At 41.3% G+C, this 19789-nt stretch overlaps 2 protein-coding genes across 2 annotated transcripts in view; both read right to left on the bottom strand.

Annotated features, from left to right (window-relative positions):
• The window catches only part of RPL35 (ribosomal protein L35), a 446139-nt gene that overhangs the window by 323529 nt on the left and 102821 nt on the right, over window positions 1-19789 (bottom strand). The gene's annotated exons all lie outside the window — the stretch shown is intronic.
• Window positions 5680-19789, bottom strand: part of OLFML2A (olfactomedin like 2A) — a 61615-nt gene continuing 47505 nt past the window's right edge. Inside the window, exons 6-8 of the mRNA XM_069986763.1 lie at window positions 16256-16534; window positions 10773-10958; window positions 5680-9845 (exon numbers count right to left, since the gene is read on the bottom strand). Of these exons, the coding sequence (XP_069842864.1) occupies window positions 9244-9845; window positions 10773-10958; window positions 16256-16534 (1067 nt within the window). The 3' untranslated portion in view covers window positions 5680-9243. The remainder of the gene's footprint in view (window positions 9846-10772; window positions 10959-16255; window positions 16535-19789) is intronic.

Genomic DNA, 19789 nt, shown 5'->3' with positions numbered 1-19789 from the left:
AATGTTCATATAGTGGTGATGGGGAAACTTACAGGGGGATTGCCTGCATTGATAGAGGGTTAATTTACAGCAGGATGCCTACATGCGAGGGAGGCGGCTAACAGGGGGATGTGCACAAGAGGGGTTAACTACCAAAGGAGATACTTACATTGGGGGGGGGGCTAACTACCAGTGGAGATGTCCACATGGAGAAAAGGGGGACTACTCTTCAGGGAGATGAGTACATGGGAGGGAGGGCTAACTACCAGGGGCGATGCCTACATAGGAGGAATGGAGGCTAGCAGGGGCTATAGCTAAATAGTAGGAAGAGAAGTTAGGTACAGATGTAGCCAGACTTAACCAATTGTGTCCGGGAGCTATGTTAAGTCAAGTAGAAAGTGGAATGTGAAAGTTAAATGTGTTATTGTGATCAAGTTAACCCTGGCTACAACTCATGTAACTACCAGGGGGTGATTACCTACAGTGCAGTGCCTACATGGGATATACTACATACTTGTGGGCTTACTATGGGTGGGGACTTACAGGGGGAAGCCTACCTACCAAGAACACTACCTATGGGGGAAATAGCAACATGGGGATACTACCTACTAGGGGCTACCTGCACAAGGGAGGCCTAACTACTAGGCAGATGCATAGAGAGGGGCCTGACTACTATATAAAGACACAGAGGGGCCTAATTGGGGGCACAGAAGGGTCTAACTACTGTATGGATACAGGGGGGACTAACCACTATATGGTTAGAAAGGGCAATACAGACGTGAGGAGCCTAAAATGTTTGTCTGGCAGATCCTATGGCGACGACTTCTGACTGAGAGAAGTCCTTATGATGGCCCTGGCCAGATGGAGAAGAGCAATTCTGATCAGAGAAGCCCCCTGTGATTCACTTAAACAAGACGTTCTCTGTAAATCACTGGCTGTAATTGCACTGTAGTCATTTATGGTCTGCAGAGGTTGTGTAGATCTGATATCTGCTGCTATTATAATGACTGTATGAGGTGATTCTGATGTTTGTACAGTGGATTTTATTCAGTAGCAGAGTGGTGACATTATTTGTCCCGTGTAAACTGGTAGTGTTTTCATTATTGGTCTTAGTATTTGGTCAATGACAGTTTGGTGGTAATGTTAGTGGTCATGGCGTGGGGTATAAGTTACACCTTGTATAATGGTATTCTTTGTAATATTGGTCATGGCATACAGGATTTGGTCAGTGTGATAGTGTATAGTAATGGTCACAAAAACCTTCTTAAAATATGAGATTATTATTCAGTTTTTACCATGTCGTCTAGCCTTTCATTTATTGCAGAATAGAACTAGTACATGTAGTAATAAGAGAATGTGTAATCATTTAAGCCCCAGAATGATGACCTATGTTTAGAATCAAAGTAAGAAGTTTAATTTAGATCTGAATTACAGTGATTCCTGTCTGAGAATGTAGAGTGAGTGAATGTCAGTCCAAGAGTCCCACATCAACTTGCTAATAAAACTCAAGCGTTGGCTACTAAATACACATCAAACATTGACTCACTCTATCTTTCCATCGATCTATCTTTCCATCTATCCATCTATCTATCCATCTATCTACAAAACTGAATTTTACACAGCAATACCACAAAACGGACAGAGGTACTAGTGATCCAAGATCTGAGCAAAGTCCTACTCATAATAGGAAATATTGTTGCCGCATGACAGAGCCAATATTCATTTTTGCACTTTTGTTTTTTTCCTCATTTTCAAAAACCCATAGTGCTTTCATTTTATTCCCCTACAGACAGACCAAGACTGGCCCACAGGGCCACAAAGGAGCGGGGAAATCCTCCGGTGGGCCCTTCCCCTTGGTGGTCCCCTTAGCAGGAGGTGGGCCTCTCTGTTTAGTAGAAAAAGGACAACATATAATCCCCCAGCACTGCTGCACACACCTGTCACTCACTTCCTCTATATAGTAACCTAGGGTTTCATCTTATTGTATAGAAGCAGTGAGTGACCGGGGTGACAGGGAGCAACATGTATTGTGCAGAATCAGTGCAGCCCTCTCCTTCACCTGGGACCCTCCCCATCTCCTCCTCTCAGGTTGCCTCCATCTGTTCTATGTGCTGCTGCTGTCAGTCGGGACACAAGAGTAGTTCTGCAGCCTGCACACTTTGGCACTGGAGCGGCTCTTGAATTTGCAGATCTGACAGCATGTGAGCTTTACCTGGTGCTTTCAAATACCAGAGGTAAATCTGTGTGTACATGAAATATGTATGTGAGTTTGTGTGTATGATGCATGTGTATGTGTGTATTATCTATGCATATATATATATATATATATATATATATATATATATATATATATAATGTGCATCTCTTTGTATTTGTATCTCTGTATGATGTGTGTAAACGTTAAAAAACCTTAACATACTGTGCTGCTGTAATATTAAAAAACAATAAAGAGGCCATTTTTACCTGTCCACGCTCTCCTGGTGCCCTGCTGCAACGTCTCCAGGTCCCTCACTCAGTGACAGCCCACTCAGCCAATCACAGGCTGCAGCAGGACAGCACAGTGATTGGCTAAGCGGTGCTATGGCGTTCCATTCTTGTAGTGGAATAAAGTTTACTCTTCAAAATACAACCAAAAATGTGCCCCAAATACACAATTTCAGGCCTAAGATTGACATCAATATGTTTTATTATTTTCTTTCAATGTTCAGCAGAACATACAGAAGTGTACTCCATTATAACTCATAAGTTACTTTAATATAATAAAAATGAAATACGCCATATTCATTATAACCATATACTGAGCACAAACATCACTCTTACAGGAAGTTTAACTAAGCCGTACTCGAGCGGCAGTACTGCAAATGTGAATGACTTGCATTAAATTATTCATCCAATGAATGCACATGTTATATACAAATGGTAAAGCGATATCCTAATTTACATACATGGAACTTTTTTAAAAAATATGGTGTAATTTCTATTTACAACAAATAAAGAATATATTCAACACAACATTTAGTATGGCGTGGCATGATATAAAAATGTATATACTTCTTTTACATATACACAAAACAGGAACCAGTGGGGGGCGGCGGTGGCTTAAAACCATTTCTCCTAATTTAAGTTGGCAGTATAGCTCCAGTCAAATGACCTGATTTTAACCAGCTTGGACGTCCAACCAGAAGCTTGTCATTTAACAGTTCTCTATCCTGTGGGTGGTCAGCTATACGTCATTATGGACATAATGCAATCAAGCACAAAGGAGTCACATGATAGATTAAGTGTTCAGCTGTATACAAGACATCTGCAGTCTCTTAAAAGGGGTTGTCCAGTGAAAAAAGAAATTTCTATGAAATCAACTGGTGTCAGAAAGTTATGTATATTTGTAATTTACTATTTAAAAATCTCAAGTCTTCCCATAATTATAAGCTGCTGTATGTCCTGCAGGAAGTGTTGTTTTATTGTTTTATTTACATTCAGAAACAGTGCTCTCTGCTGACACCTCTGTCCATGTCTGGAACTGTCCAAATCCCCATAGAAAACCTCTGCTGCTCAGCATAGTTCCTGTCTCGGCCAGAGATGTCAGCAGAGAGCACTGTGTCTGAATGTAAATAAAACAACACTTCCTGCAGGACATACTGTAGCTTAGAATTATGGGAAGACTTGAGATTTTTAAATAGAAGTAAATTACAAATCTATATAACTTCCTGACACTAGTTAATTTGAAAGATTTTTTTTTCTGCTGGACAACCCCTTTAATAAAAGAACATATCATATCTATACTATACATTTTCTAACTCAAAATTAAGTATACCAGAAAATCCTACTACATAGTCATAGTCAGTCATTGTTCCGCCATATGGTGATACTAGCAAGCATCATCCCTTTCTGCTATAGAAACCATGGTTCTAGGGGATTATTTCCATTAAATACTGAAGGTGTTACAAGAACTGATACATACAGAGGCATATAGAGATACAAAATGGCCCCATAACTTTCTATAAATGGGGTCGATTGATGCAACACAAATGCATAATATAACCAAGTGAATGACGTCTAAGGCCATGTTCACACAACAACAAGGGCTGTGATCAATACACAACTTACGTGTACTGGAGTTAGAGGGAATCCCAGCCGGAGTGTATATACATAGTATACACTCCGGCCAGGATCACTAGCAGCCGTACAAAAAATTGACATGTCAGTTTTGTGCAGCCGCTATTCATTGAATGGCGGCCGCACAAGCCTGACACATCAAACAATGGAGAGTGCAGTTTCCATCCGCATCCCAATTCAGCACAAATGAAGATCACTGCAGTACCGGCCGGGATGTTCTACACTGACACCGGCTGTTCTGTGCCGGGTCACAGAACAACCGATGTCATACGCCGTGTGAACATGGCCTAAGGCTGTGTTCACACAATGTAAATAAATGGGAAAACTACAGACGTAGTTGTCATTGGTTTCAATAGAAGAACGCCCGTTGTTGTGCACACTATGTAACACACAACGGCCGTTGTTCTACAGCAGGGATGGGGAACCTTTGGCCCTCCAGCTGCTGCAAAACTACAATTCTCATCGTGTCTGGACAGCCAAAGACGCGATGGTTCCCCATCCCTGTTCTACAGCGTCTGAACATAGCCTTAGGGTGGGATTACCTAATACTGAACTAGTGTGGCTAGTCAAACCAATTTCTTTTAACTCCATTTCTGCGTTGCGGAAACAAACCCTAAGCCCAATTTCCAATACACTAAACATTTGACTGCATTGTGGCCAATTATATAGGAACTCCTAATATTATAATGTCACTACCACCCAACACTCACATGTCAACAATTTCCAGCTGTTTTGTTTTTTATAAAGAGTTTATTTTTGTATAGATCCTCCTTTTCTTTACTCCTCGTGTACTTTCACTGTTCTTAAGATAACTCTAAAAAACTCTAAAGTGGTTACAGATGGTTTTCTTTTGTAGATGAGGGTGAGAACATTCAACACACTCCTTACACTGTCGGAAGAGGCAGCTGTCTTTTTTATTTTATTTTATTTCATAACTATGTTTTTAAAGGACCAATAAAACACAAAACACTGAAATGTAACATTGAAGATGTGCAATCGCTGAACAGGCTTGCCAATGTAACTCTTAAATAGGGTTGAAATGTATGAAATTCAAATCAAATAGGGTTCAGGAGCTGGCACCCCCAAGAAGCACTGCTGGTACTTGGAAAATATCATCCCATTGTCTCTTTCTGACTTTTAGACTGCGATAGTTACAGAAACTGTCAGAAACTATATGCAAAAGTTATGGCTAATTCCATTGGCCATTACCAGCCTCGGTTGAAGTGTCCATTCCTGGAACTATACTAATGCCATCTCCAGACCGGTCTATATGGAATATACATAGATAAATTTTACATTCCATTCATATCAATGAGGCTTTATACTTTTGTTTAGTACTTTGTAGAATTCCTTATAATGTTATAAATTTACACAGTAATAAGAGTATAAACTCTATCCACCTAAAATCTCTATGGTTAACCCCTTCTCATTATTCTTCCCTACCATAAGTCCTGAGAGTATATGAGCATTGGGAGCCATTGTTTGGATCAGGGAAAAGTGCTTGTTAATGGTGAACCCTGGTATTCCAGTTACTTTATAGTCACACCCTAGTCAGACCCAGACCATCAGGTACATCACTTTGGGTTTTTTACCTTAAGGGTGCGTTCACACCTACAGGATCCGCAGCAGATCTGCAGCAGATTTGATGGTGCAGATTTGATGCTGTGTTCAGTTATTTAAATGAAATCTGCTGCGGATTCGGTAAGTGTGAACGTACCCTAAAGAAGAAGTCCGGCAAAAATTTTTATCGTGGTATTCTATTGCCCCCAAAAGTTATACAAATCACTAATATACACTTATTACGGGAAGTGACGCCTTGATGCAGTAGTAAGTGCTGGGAAAAAAGCACTTTCCTGTAATGTGTATATTGGTAATATGTATACAATACAATACTTTAATAAAAGATTTTGCCGAACTTCTCCTTTACCAGATAAGACCGACATGGGGATGCCAGTGATGCGGTCCTTTTTTATAACCAGTGTGACAATTTCCCCTTACCCCCTGCGACGCAGCTGCATTAAAATCAATAGAGCCGCGTCACAGAGGGGAGGGGGGTTCGTAACACTGGGGGCCTGTCCCCAGTGCTCTGTGCTGGGCTGGTGTCCAGGAATGGACAGGTGCCGTGCACGGCAACCAGGTGGCAGTTCAGAATAAGGACCTTGCCACTGGCATCCATTAAGGTATAAATCCCAAAGCAATGTCTTTGATGGTACATTTGCTTTAACATGACTGGTATTATCAATCTTGGATAGATCTTTAATATGTCCCATTGTCAGACTTTATCCAGATGGGCTGCTTAGATATCACCAGTACCTGAAGAACAGAACCCATATTTTTTCTAGTTGGTTGGGGTCTATCTGTAAGAAATATATCTACTTCCTATACACAGAGCACATTGGATTCAGCTGGAGAAACACATGCACAGCTGCTAAATATACCAGATATTTGATGTGGATTATGAACACTTAAACCAAAAAGGAAGCATCTTGATCTGAGAACTAAAGAAACACCACAATATGCATCTAAAGGCATAGAAACTGTGGGAAAATACAGCTGGCACCAGTGAGCTGGCACGTTGGAGTTTTTATTCCTTCAGGACTTGGCTCGGTTTGCTTGTTAACACCCATTTACCGAGTGAAAATGCACAGGTGAAAAGAGTCCTTTCCGCCTATTACATTTCTGAGACACAACAAATCTGTCAGGAAAAAATTCTGTCACCATGGAGGAGGGTTTCCTGCAAATGGTAAAGGGGAAGTACACATTAAACATAGAGAAGTCCGGGTGGATAAACTTTTTTCATTTACATTTGCCATAACATGCACTTACCTCCCCAGTCGAAGTGATGGTGCCAGCCATCTGCTGCTCTGGTCCGTAGTCGCTGACTGGCTCAGCGGGCCTGGAAAGTCACATCCTAATGGCCCTATTTCACGGGTCGTCTAGAGGAGCAAATGAGCGCTCTCAGCGCTTGTTTGCTCCTCGTTCCCCGCTCGCTGCCGCCGCTATTCAACGCGGCTGCAGCGAGCGGGTGAGTGCGGGAGGGGCGGCGGGGACCTGCAGGGGGGCTGCCCGGGTGATCGCTGATCGTCCGAGCAGCCCATAGGATACAGCAGCGTCTGCTGCCAATGCTCCTATTCAACGGAGCGACGGCAGCAGATCATTGCTGTATCAGTCACTTGTTTTTCAACAGCCGATCGAATGATGATCGTTGCACTCTATTCCACGGGACGATTATCGTCCGTAGCGGCCGATATCGTGGAATTCCGTGGAATAGGGCCTTAAGTCCAATCTCTTCACCAAGAAGCGGATAGGGACCTGGGACTGGTTATTTTTTTCAACCACCCTCTCCCCAGTGAGTGTGAAAAAAATGTCCCTGTCTGGACTTCCCCATTAATATAAGGTAAATGTTGAAAGTAAGGGGATCTTTTTCTAAAGCCGCAACGTCATTCCCTATGCTCAGGATAGGTAATAGGTATTGTTGTAGGGAGTCCGTCTGCTGGGATCCCCCTGATCTGAACATGGTCCCAAATCTCCTGTCAGAATGGAGTGGTAGGACACACATGGCTCCTATAGAGCAGTGAGTGAAATGGTGACTGGCATGTGTGTCCCATTGGTCCATTCCCCCAGGAGACTCTGTTCAACATTCTCAAGATTAGGAGACCCCCTGCAACCAAATACTTATCACCTATGCTAAAGGGACAAGCCCTTTATAAAAAAAAACCCTTACTTCAAACATTTACCGCTTCTTCAAATAAAAATGTACTTTCCCTTCCCCTTTATCCTCTATCTTTTGCAAGTAAGGACAACCCCTTTAAGAGGAATTTTTGGGGAAATGCATATTGAAAGTAGAAGTCTGGCCTCAGGCCACTTTTCGCAGGCGGCAGGGGCAGAGGAGAGAGTAATAATGAAGTATTGCTTACCTATCCCCGCGGCCACAATGAGCAGTGGGATCAGCCTTGGGACCCGCTCCAAAAGGCATGTTCCCCCCGAGTTGTCATGAAGTCACGACTGGGGAAAGTCACTGCCTGGCTGAGCGTCCAGTCCATCAGATCCCAAAGCCCGCGGGGGGTCCCGGAAGGGCGGTCCAGGGCTAAAGGGGCACAGGGAAAGGTGAGTTAATGCTCTTTGTTACTTTCCTCTGTGCCCCTGCCTTTTAAAAAAAAAAAAAAAAAAAAAAAAAACAGAGGCCAGACTTCTCCTTAAAGGCGATGCACAGTATAACTGGTTATTATGCTATGAAATATGAAAGGAATAAAGCAAATATGTCTAATTTGTGTGAAGACAACATATCTGAAGATGTAACCAGATATATATATCCTCTCCAATTCAAGCAATACCAGTTGTAGAGATCCTTCACTGCATACCTCTATATAATGAAGACAATGAGGGGAATGGGGCACCAATGGGTGTTGCCGCAATGGTTACATACAGGGGTGCTCTGTTTCATGGGCACTGCAGGGAGGAAGGGAGGGGATTTTTTGATAATTCATGACCAAGAGGGCTATATAAAAACAATACATTCTGGACCACCCATTAAATACAGAAAATAAATTGGTCATGAAAAACGGTCATTATTAAATTCCAAGCAGTCAACATTTTTGCAATGGTAAAGACTATGACCACCATGTCACATGAATATGCTTTTTTTTCCTTACAAAATGATCCCCCATTAAATATTGTTACACTTTATGACGTATTCTTTGATGTTTGTAGTTTTGGAATAATCATACTACAAAAACGAGAAACAAAAGTGTTAAGTGTAAGCACGTGGTGTCAGCACTTTCTTTGGTGGTCCTTTAAACTTTGCTCCCAACTGCTTTGTATTAAGGTTCTTCAGTCTCCTTCATTGAGGTTACACTTAAAAAATATAGGATGTCAAAAGGCCGAAAAGAAACTGGCTTTCCTTTATGCATTGAGCCATTCATCTCATGTCCATTCACACTTTTACAATTTTGTTTCAGCTTCTTAACAATGGATTAGTCACATACCACATTTCTGGGCCATTACACTTGTCTTGGCCAGAGTATTTCCACCTCCCAACAGCCAGAGGATAATACTATAGTTGCTCCCCAAGCAACACGTTATAACTGATGTGTAAAAGTGCTTTCTTTGTGGAGGACTGACCTACGTCCTAACAAGCTATCAATTCAATCAGTCGACAAAGTTCACTTTGTATGTCAACTGGTGCCCATTGTCCCAGGCATATAGTACTTTTTCTTTGGGGTTATAGTCAATCTGTGTCGTGAAGGCATACTCATTAATGAAAGGCAGCTTTGGATCTGCATCAGTATCTGTGTGAGTGTCGTAGGCGTAGGAGATCTGCCCTTCTTTTTGGTTGTAGACATCCACAGCATACAGTATGCCGCATATTATAAAACAGTTTCCATAGGAATTACGTTTCAGGCCGGTTTTCCACGTAGTCTCCTTCTTTACAGATAAGTCATTGGGGTCAAGTTTGCTGATGACGATGACTTCTTGTTGAGAGTAATCATAGTCAACGGATGGATAGATGACCCATAGACCGCTTTCATCTACGGCAAAGTCGATGTCAGAGTGGCCTCTCCATTTCCATGGGGTGGTGTCTTCATACACAACGTCATGCAGAAGAGTCCAGGCTGCTACAAAGCGCTGTTTCAGGTCATACTTAATGATGTTTTTAGTAAAAGCTCTATTGTAATAGAAGGCTCCTTGAAATACCACATGCCCTGTCCCGATCCAGTTGTAAGGAACCTTATACAGATTACTCCAGCGACCTGAAAAACATAGGTAAATTGTAAAACACATCCTCACAACTATAGCAATATCTTATAAAATAACCTAAGCTGCCATGTTCCAACATTTGGGTTCTAATAGTATATTATCCGAAATTTCGGAACAACCTCTTTTTCTGTCTCTCATCTGCTCCTCGAATTGTCTCCAAGATTCAGTCAGTATATGACCCTGACAAAGGAACTCACTAATCCAACAAATGAGACTCTCTCCCGCCCCCATCCATGATTTTGTAAGCAATCTAAGAACCCAACTCAAAACCAATTCAAAATTGGTAAAATTTGGGACAATGCTTTTCAAGGGAATTAATCCTTTAAACACATTGTCCCAAATTCTACCAATAAATCACCCTGTTAACCCGAAGTCTGTACATGTACAGTATTGCTGAAGCGTCGCAAAATTTCACCAAAACAAGTCCGGCACAGCACCTTCCTAAACTTCACTAGGGAAACATTAGGAAATATTTGCCCTTTACCCTGTCTTATAATCCAGTCTTCCTGCATCTCACAGTAAAAGGTAAAATCTGTTGGCCAGCGGTGGTGCAGAAAGGTTGGGGGGGGGGGGTACCCAAGGCACAACAGTATCAGAAAGCCCAAAGTGTCAATACTCCAAGGTATTGACTGTATAGTGGCTGTATAGCAGGAAGTCATGTGTACAAAGAAAGCACCACCCTGACTGCATGTTGCATATAGCTTCATTTAGGCCAACATGTTTCAAGAGACAAACTCTCTCTTCCTCAGGTCTTGAAAAGCTTTGTCCGAAATACAATTTAAAAAAAAAAAACAGCTCTGTTGTATGGCTGTATTGTTATAGATTGGATCTCCTGAATGCAATGTCCAAAGTTTTAATGGTAAATTAGTAATTGTAAATATAAAGCCACATCATCAGCTGTGAAATTACCATTTTCCTACCTTGTTTAAAATTATCAAGATTTCGGAACTCTACAAGATTGTTTCCATAGTAATAATTAGTGACGTAGATTCTATCATCCTTCGCTGCTGGGTCTTTCATCCAAGCTCCTTCATTGCGACCATAACTGTGATGCTTCATGGGTGTCTCAACTGATGCAATGGTGCCTTCACACTGTCCTTCCCTGACTGAGGGAGGGAAAAAAAAAACTTACATTACAAAAAAAGAAATATCATACATTAAACATTTTCCATCATACTTATTATATTTTTAGCCCCTTTTCTGGGAGGTTTTTACGAATCTTGAACTAGCCAGTGGGAGAGGCCTGAAATGCCTTGTTTTTTGTACCCGTTTGCTTGTAGTGGTTTGGATTTTTATCTTTTGTACATCAATAAAGACATGATTTCATCCAGTGAGTGCAGATCCGCACAGTCTTCTTCTCAGGATGCCATTGCCAACATGTTATAGTGGACCAGCACTGTGGATCTGTTTACCAGCGAATAGTGCAATTTTGAGTGTGGAGTTTACAGATATTAGGTGAGTAGACTTAGCTGATTTTTCTGTTTATAGCATATAACTAGCTAATCGTGGGGAGTCTGACCACTGGGGCTCTGGGCCAGCGGAGCACATCTGCATCCCACTGCTCCAATCTAACAGAAGACAACTTTCTCAGATGAGAAAACCAATGTTCAACTGTGTACCTAGTGATACTCGGATGACCATGCACCTTCAGTAAATGCCGGCATACCCCCAGAGTTCTGTAGGTTTCTTGCAGAAACCTATTCAATTTTTTAGTTCTAATTTTTTTATATTTTGTTTAAACATCTCCGCAGGGGAAAAATTTTCAAAACTTAGAATGAAAAAACACATAATGGGTTAACCAGGCACCCTCGCTCTGCCGAGCAGGAGGTACCTGTTTAAATGTTCAAGTCTTCCATTGATTTCATTGGGGTTCGTTACTCTAGTTGAGCACTTGAGCATTGAAAAATGCGCAAATTGAGTAACAATCATTCGAGGGTTGCTTAACACTACCGACTATCTGGAATGAATATTAAAGTTGTAGAAAGACCCTCTAAGGCTGGGTTCACACTACCTTTTTGCAATCCATTTTTTTCATCCATTTTTGCGGATGCATTTGTGTTAATCTGTTTTGATCCGTTTTTCCATTGATTTCCATGACTAAAAAAACGGATTAAAATGCACTAGTTATTTTAATGTACACAAAAACGTGGTCAACCACATTTTTGTGTACGTTAAAAAATGGATGCATTTTGATATATTATTTTTTTTATAATGAAAGTCAATGGGAAAAATTGGATGCACACAAATGTAAAAACGGATTGCAACAACGTAGCGTGAACCCAGCCAAACAGAAGTTTATTGTGATTTATTGTTAATGTCTATCTAAGGGATCAATAATATATTGATGTTTGAAATCCATTATAGAGAGTTTTAATCAGAATTGAGGAACGCTCACAGACTATGTGATCCAACTGCATACACAAAATGCCTGCAATCGATTTATAGAACGGAAATATCACTTTCTCCTAATCCATCACACAAGTCAGATACAAGTTAGATGTTTCCCCTTACAGATGGCATGTTTCTCCAGAAACAAATTAATCATCTTGAAGATTTTGGGATTAAATCATCATAAAACATTTTGCATTACATTCTTCAGGAACTGACACATGACATATTCTATTATAATCCTCTCCATTTGCTATTCATTTTCTCAATGGAAAAACAAAAACAAAGAATAATGCATCATTTATGTATAATGGTATAGAGGGAACACAAATATGTCTCATTTTTGTAACATCCCTCGTTACTCTCTCGAACTGAATTTAGATCCCATAGGTTTCTATAGTATTTAGAGTAACTTTGGGGGATACAGCCCTTCAGCTGTAATAAAGGAATCAAAATACGACTGTTTTACTGTTGTGTTTTGCTTGGCATTGATAAAAATCTTTTCTTTTCATTTAACACGGTCACTAGCTCCTAGCTATCACCAGGCAAAATTTTCAATTGCCATTAGGCAACTGTCATGGTCCGGGCTGCGCGCTTGGCTCCTGACACTGGCGGAGTGCGTGTCCGGCCCCTTGGATGCGTAGACGGCGTCCTTAGTAACCGGCCAGGTACGCTGACGGTATCCCTAGCTGCCGGCCAGGTTGTTAGGGGTGTGGCCGCGTCCTTGGGTCCTGCTGCAGCTGGAGCCGCGCTGCCCCGGGCTGAGCAGCACAGTCGTCCTGCATTGTGTATAACTGACTAGCGGCCGGCACCACCAGTCAGATTTAGGTGTGTGTCCTGGGGCTGGAGTCTCAGCTCCAATCATGCCTAGGGCTGGGACTTTCTGGCTTGACTTTTAACTTCCCCTTGGATCATGTATTTGTACTGCGCAGACCACTAGTTGCCGACCCGGACCTTGGATTTTGAGCTTTTGTGTTTTTGTCTATCTTATGTTTACTTATACAGGTTAGGGACTGTGGACCAGTTGTCCGCTGCCGCCTAGAGCAGTTAAGGCAATTAGGCCCTGTTTACCTCTTTAGGCTGCTATATTGCTATAAGGAGGTGCAATAATTTTCCTTTATTGCAAAAAATCTTAGTATATAGGCACCGATCTTGCTGATCGGCACTCGTTTTATCAGTAACCAGGACTGAATGAATGATTATTAGGTTTTAATCAGCCACAAATCCCTGAATACACAGAGAGATATGTGGCCAACAGCTGATGATTTTTAAGCAGGCCAGGATTGAGCAATCAGCCAACAGTTGTTTGTCACCTGATCTCTGGTCCTATTACACAGGATGGAATCGGCCTGTTTTCGCCAATAATAGTCCATGTAATAGGTCCTTAAGGTCGCTGGTGATAAGGGGGTTGGCCGTTATTGAAAATTACGGCCGACCCCTTTAGTTACAGTAAGTCAGAAATAACCTCAGCTAGTGTGCTCTTGTTCCGGCTTACACCTCCCCTCACCCTAGACTATACAGAAACATTCTTCTGTCTGAAACATTCCTGTATGGTGGAGGACGGGCAGCAGGCAGGCAACATAACTGACGACTGGACTATTGTTTGATTGATGAAGATTGGTAGATTTTCCTAGACTTTAGTACAGAGTTCTCTGGCTAACTCAACTATATGTGGCTGCAACAGGGAATCTGATAAAGTTCAGGTTTCAGAACAAGAATGTGGGACACAACTAAATTATACTCAGGATCTTCCAACAACCTTAAAGGGGTTGTCTACGTGTCTACTTTTTCCCGAAACAGCACCTCTCCTGTCCTCAGTTTGGGTGTGGGTTTTGCAGCTAGGTTCCATTAAAGTGAATGAAGTTGAATTGTAATACCAGACACAACCTGGGGACATGGGTGGTGCTGTTTTCACAAGATAGTAGTCTCCCCCCCCCTAATTATAAATGACCCCTTTAAGGCTGGTTGAAGACCCTCCTTATATATGGTAAACTGAAAGTTTGTCACAAATCTTATCTGGTCTTTTCAAGAGGGTAGTTTTTTTGGAGAGGTTTCATCGTATCTGATGTTATGGATGTATTTCCTGTCTATGGCTGGCTATCACATCTCTCCTCAGTTATTGAGGGAATCAGAGATAACATTAAGAACCAATAGCTTCAGTATGTACTTAAAAGGAGAGGAACATTTACAATAGAGTTCAAGTTTTATTATTTTTGTCAAAACATTAGAAAATGTGGGATCGCTTGACCTATAATAGGGTCCATCTGGTTTCCAGTGCGTTGGATGCCAGGGGTAGAGCAGCAGACATAACAATTTATTTAAAAAACACTCGATCGGTGTTGGAATTGGGTACATTATGAGGGGGATTTATTAAGACCGGCATACCAGTACGCCAGTCTTAAATTTCCCCATCCAGATTCACTAACAGGCACACTCTTGGTAAATCTGGTCGGGCGTGCAGCCGACCCTGTGCCCGCCTTAACAAATCTACACCTGCTTCCAGATTTGGCTCATGATTTACGCCTTTTTTATAGATATGCTTTTATTTGCTTTGTCTCATCTGTTAAGGATTCAGAACTTTCTAAAGAATTTTTTGAATTTTTTAACAACTGGACTTTGTACGTCACCATATCCTACTTGGGTTACAACATGTTACAAGCAATCCATCCAACACCACCCAGAAGTACTGCACATATTTCTTTTGGTGGAGTTCGGATTTCATCATTACTTTGCCTTTTTTACATTCCATGTTATTTATTTTAAGTTGCTTAATTGAATATCTGGAAAACTGAAAGGTCCTTTAAGCAATTTAAAGGAGGAATGAAGACAACTGGCAAATACACAATATACATAAGAATTAAAGTTGATGTTTGTACGTATAACATGTTGACATTTTTTACTAGACCGTTTATTACTTTAACGCAACATCTCTTTTATTAAATGTATCATCTTAAATATTATCTATTTTTCTAACTTAAGTTTTTGTTAAACATATTTTAAAAGAAATTTTAGTGATTTTTTTTAAGTTTTCCATTTTACTGTATATATTTCAAAATAATTCTAAAATGTTTTGTTTTTCTTGCAATGACCACTAATTCTAAAGTTAAACTGAGACTTTCTATTCTGTATAAATCACTATTCAGTAGGGTTCCCCTTATCACCACAGAGTATTAGGCTATGTTCAGACCTCGTATGAGACCAGCCGTTCCGTGACCCGGCCAGGTCATGGAACGGCCGATCTCTGAAGAGATCATCCCGGATGGTACTGCAGTACCAGCCGGATAATCTTTGCATCTGCAGAGTTCTGATGCGAGCGCATCCGTGCACACCCGCATCAGAACTCCCCACAGCACACTATGGAGTGAGTGGCCGGAGCCGCTCGCCACACAGTGTGCACTGAGAGGGTTTTCTGTGGCCGCTATTCATTGAATGTCATTCTCTCGCAGCACCCATAGGGGGCCATATTACATATATTTTCATTATAACCAAGGCCGTTGCTGCACTTGGCAAATATACGAAAATATACGTAGTGTGAACATAGCCTTACATAGAAAGATCACAACAAAATAAAAATATAAAGCCATTCACACAAGCTGATGCTTAGAACTTAGCTTTTCTCTCCCTGTAGAATGGCATCTGCAGTGGTCACAGAGCATGCCTAGAAAACACTCCCATTCACAGTGAATAGGGTCTGTTCCGCAACTATGTCTATATCCATGGGGCTTGCTGTATAGCATCTCTCTATATGTTGTTAAAAGCAGCACAGGCAAGAAGGAGGCAGTAGTGCACCGCTCTCACCCTTGTTTTACTGAAAAGCCTGGGTCTGCAAACTCAGATCCCAACCTGGAGGAGATGTCAAAACATAACATGCTCAAACATAGTGTCATCCTCAAATAGCATAGAAATAACGGCAAGAAACACAGCACTTCAAGTTGAATTTTTTTACCCACGGACATCTAATTTTTTTTTAGCGTACTACGGCTCTATGAAAACTTACTAAATGCACAATCCATACCTTTAATATTGTTTTCAGTATCAGATCCAAGAGAGATCCCTGTGACAGAGTACTCTAGGCTGGTGGTAGTTGTAGTTGTGGCCAGGGTTGTAGTGGTGGTGCTCTCCGTCGTGGTGGTGGTAGTAGGAGATGTGGTGGTGGTTGTTGTAGTAGAAGTAGCTGCTGTTGGTCTCTCAAGCTCCATAGGTCTGTCCTCCTGGATGATGTGGGTTTCTGAGATGTTTGCTGCCACTTTCAGATCTTGTCGTTCTCCACGTACAGACAACCTTCCTGTGTTCTCTACAAACGGAAATGATAAGTTATGTAAAATAGTACATTGATGTTGTAGTCGTATCGTAAAATCAATGACCTACTACTCACTTATGGCTTTGATGGTGCTTCACTACCAAAGGAACCACAGGACTTGATTGCTTTGTATTGGAAAGCTACAGATTTGTACATTTGATTTATTATTCTCATAGAACTCATAGAAGAGAAAACCCGTAAGCCCTATTTGCCCCACCCATACACAGTGATTGACAGCTCTTCCTGTATGAATTTGTACAAGGACAGCTCACAAATAAAGTCTTGACCTCTTCTCTGCATAGTACAAGGCAACATTTTCCAGTCACTGGTAAATATGGTGACTCGGACGAGAATTAAGGAGGTGCGATTGGGCATTTGTTCTTCCTCCTGTTGCATCGCTACTATGAGGCAGTTGGTTAGAGTAAATTTTTTGTGTAGATTGCCTTCTCTTGACCTCATAAATTTCTGTGATAAATGCTTTGTTTGCATTATTAACATTTGCCTATTACTGTATTATCTGTTTCACCTGTATTGTTTTCCTAAAATAATATGTTAAAAAAATTTCAATAAAAATACAAATATAAATAAAAAATAAAAAAAAATTAAAAATACCTGGCCTCTTTGACCATGGGCAGGTTGTTGGGACCTGGGAGAGAGGGGGTCAGCTCATGCAGTATAAGCTATTCCTGGCATGCCCTAGGACTGCTGGTCATCATATCATAATCTTTGATTGGTGAATACTATTGTGACATAGCTAACCATCTGCACCCATATGTTCAGGGTTTTTTCGCAAACCACAGTCCCACCTTTCAATTGGATAGCGCTCCATGCACTAATTGATGAAGCTGCTGCAGTGGGCATGGGTCTGGATTAGTATGGAGGATGTCCACCACCCTCTGGAATCTGTTTCCTGATGTCTGCCCAAAAAGGTGGACCAGCCCTTTAGTTCCTTAGGGTGCCTTGACACTACGAAATCTGCACGGAGAACTTCCCGCAGATTCTGCCCCTCGCCCCCGCATGTCAATTCTTTGGGCAGATGGCGGAATCTGCCCGAGCATAGAATGGAGTCTATGGCACGGGTGTGAGTGGTGGAATCCATAGGAAGTTCTCCACGTGGATTCGGTAGTGTGAATGCTCCCTATGGCTATGTTCACACTATGTATTTTTTTAATTAATTCAAAAGATTAATTTAAAAGATACTTTGCATTGAAAATGAATGGAATCCCAGCTGGAGTGTATACATATAGTATATGCTCCGGCCGGGATTGCAAGCGGCTGCATGGGAAAACTGACATGTCAGTTTGGTGCGGCCGCTATTCATGGAATAGCGGCCGCACAGGACTGTCAGTTCACACAATGGAAAGTGCGGCTCTGGCACTTTCCATTGTGTGCTATGGTGAATTGGGATGCGGGCGCATCCGTGTGCAACATACTGTAAATAAAGTTCATCTGGCCGGTACTGCAGTACTCGCCAGGATGATCTTCACTGACACTGACCGTTCTGTGACACAGCCGGATCACAGAACGGCCAGTGTCATCCAGCGTGTGAACACGGCCTTATAGTGTAGACTTGACAAACTGTTCAGTGACATTCTACAAACCCAAACGCTAGGCATTTGATTCCCAGCATCTGAAGAAGTTAGATAACACTCCAGTGCTGCCAGGAAAACATGCTTTTGGCTGTATCCATGTTTTCCATGACTCCCTAGGGCTGCATCCAACTTCTGGGGTTTGGAGAATGTTGAGGAACCCAAACAGTTTGGCAAGTCCAGTCAACACTAGTTCCTAATACAGTGATCAGTGTACATGAAAATACTCAATCAAATCATAGAACACAGTATATATTTCAGCTCAGTGTCCCTACCACAACTGCTCTAAAAACTCATTTACATGACTATAATACAGAGTCATAAAAAATAAGAAAGAATTTTCAGTCTTAGAATGCTGGATACAAGCAATAATGAGCCCTGGTTATCTAGAGGTTAAATGCATGTCAATTTAACTACATTATGGGGCATGACAGGGCCCCTAGTTATAATAAAAGATATAATTACTGTTGACCTTGAGCATACTTGTATATATGCCAGACACTAGACATGGAATTAAGTCTTGTTGAGACTGCTTTTATTGAAATTTATTAAAGGAAAAAGCATTTACTGAGATTACCTTCTAGCTATGAACAATAGATGTGAACCATGTATTTTATAAGATTACAAGTTACAATACATGGCATCAGGATAGAATGCATTATCAAAATTAAGAATTGATGTGGTATAAAGAGCATCTCTACAAAAAGTCTCCCAATACTCAGCTATACTTTAGGAAGTGGTGTATTCTTTTCAGTCTGAGGGTTTGTTCCCACTATGGGCTCAAGAGGATTCTGCTTGAATTTCCGCCTGTCCAATTGACTCAATGATATTTTCAGGCTCAATCTGCCATCCACCCATAGAATTGAGCTGGAGAGTTTTTATATAAAGACTTGCTACTGCTTTGGACAGTTCCTGTAATGGACAGAGGTGGCAGCAGAGAGCACCATGTCAGACTGTAGAGAATACACCACTTCCTCTAGGACATACACCAGCTGATAAGTACTGGAAGAATTGAGATTCTTAAATAGAAGCAAATTACAAATCTATATAACTTTCGGACACCAGTTGTCAGTTTCGCCCGAGTACCCCTTTAATCGCTGTCCATCATACATTCCATTTACACAATGTGATGTGTTGTTATAAAAATTCTATTGTGATCAGTTCAAGAACAAGCATTTTCTCATATGTTGTCTGATATGTTAGTTGTGTTCACACATGGCACAATTTTTGCAGTGATTTTGCCAAAATCGCTGCGAAAATTTCATTATTTTACAGCGATTTACAGCAAAACAGCCGGAAAATTAAGGCAAAAATATCTTACAGGTCGATTATCAAGATTGAGTGAACATTCTTCATCCATAAATACACAGTCATAGCGAGGGGGTGTAATCGATCAGTAGGCAGGGTATCAGGGCTACTGGAACCTTCTAGGGACAGGTGATGTGGCCTGTGGAACATCCCATATTGCTAATTGTGGAACATCCCATATTGCTCATTTATAAGGCTGGGCTTGGAGCCTATATAGTTGGACCTCCAAACAAAGGTTGATCAGTAAAGATGAGGTAACCAGGTCTAAAAATGTTATGCTTTTATGTAAGTCTGAGCAAACAAGACAAATGTCTAAGTTGAGGATGTCGTCTGATTAGTCTACATAGTGTTT

This window comes from Dendropsophus ebraccatus, chromosome 10 (genome assembly GCF_027789765.1).
Source record: "Dendropsophus ebraccatus isolate aDenEbr1 chromosome 10, aDenEbr1.pat, whole genome shotgun sequence".
In the NCBI taxonomy this organism is placed as follows: Eukaryota; Metazoa; Chordata; class Amphibia; order Anura; family Hylidae; genus Dendropsophus; species Dendropsophus ebraccatus.
Note: the sequence above shows the minus strand (reverse complement) of the source record. Positions and strands in the feature narration are given on the sequence as shown.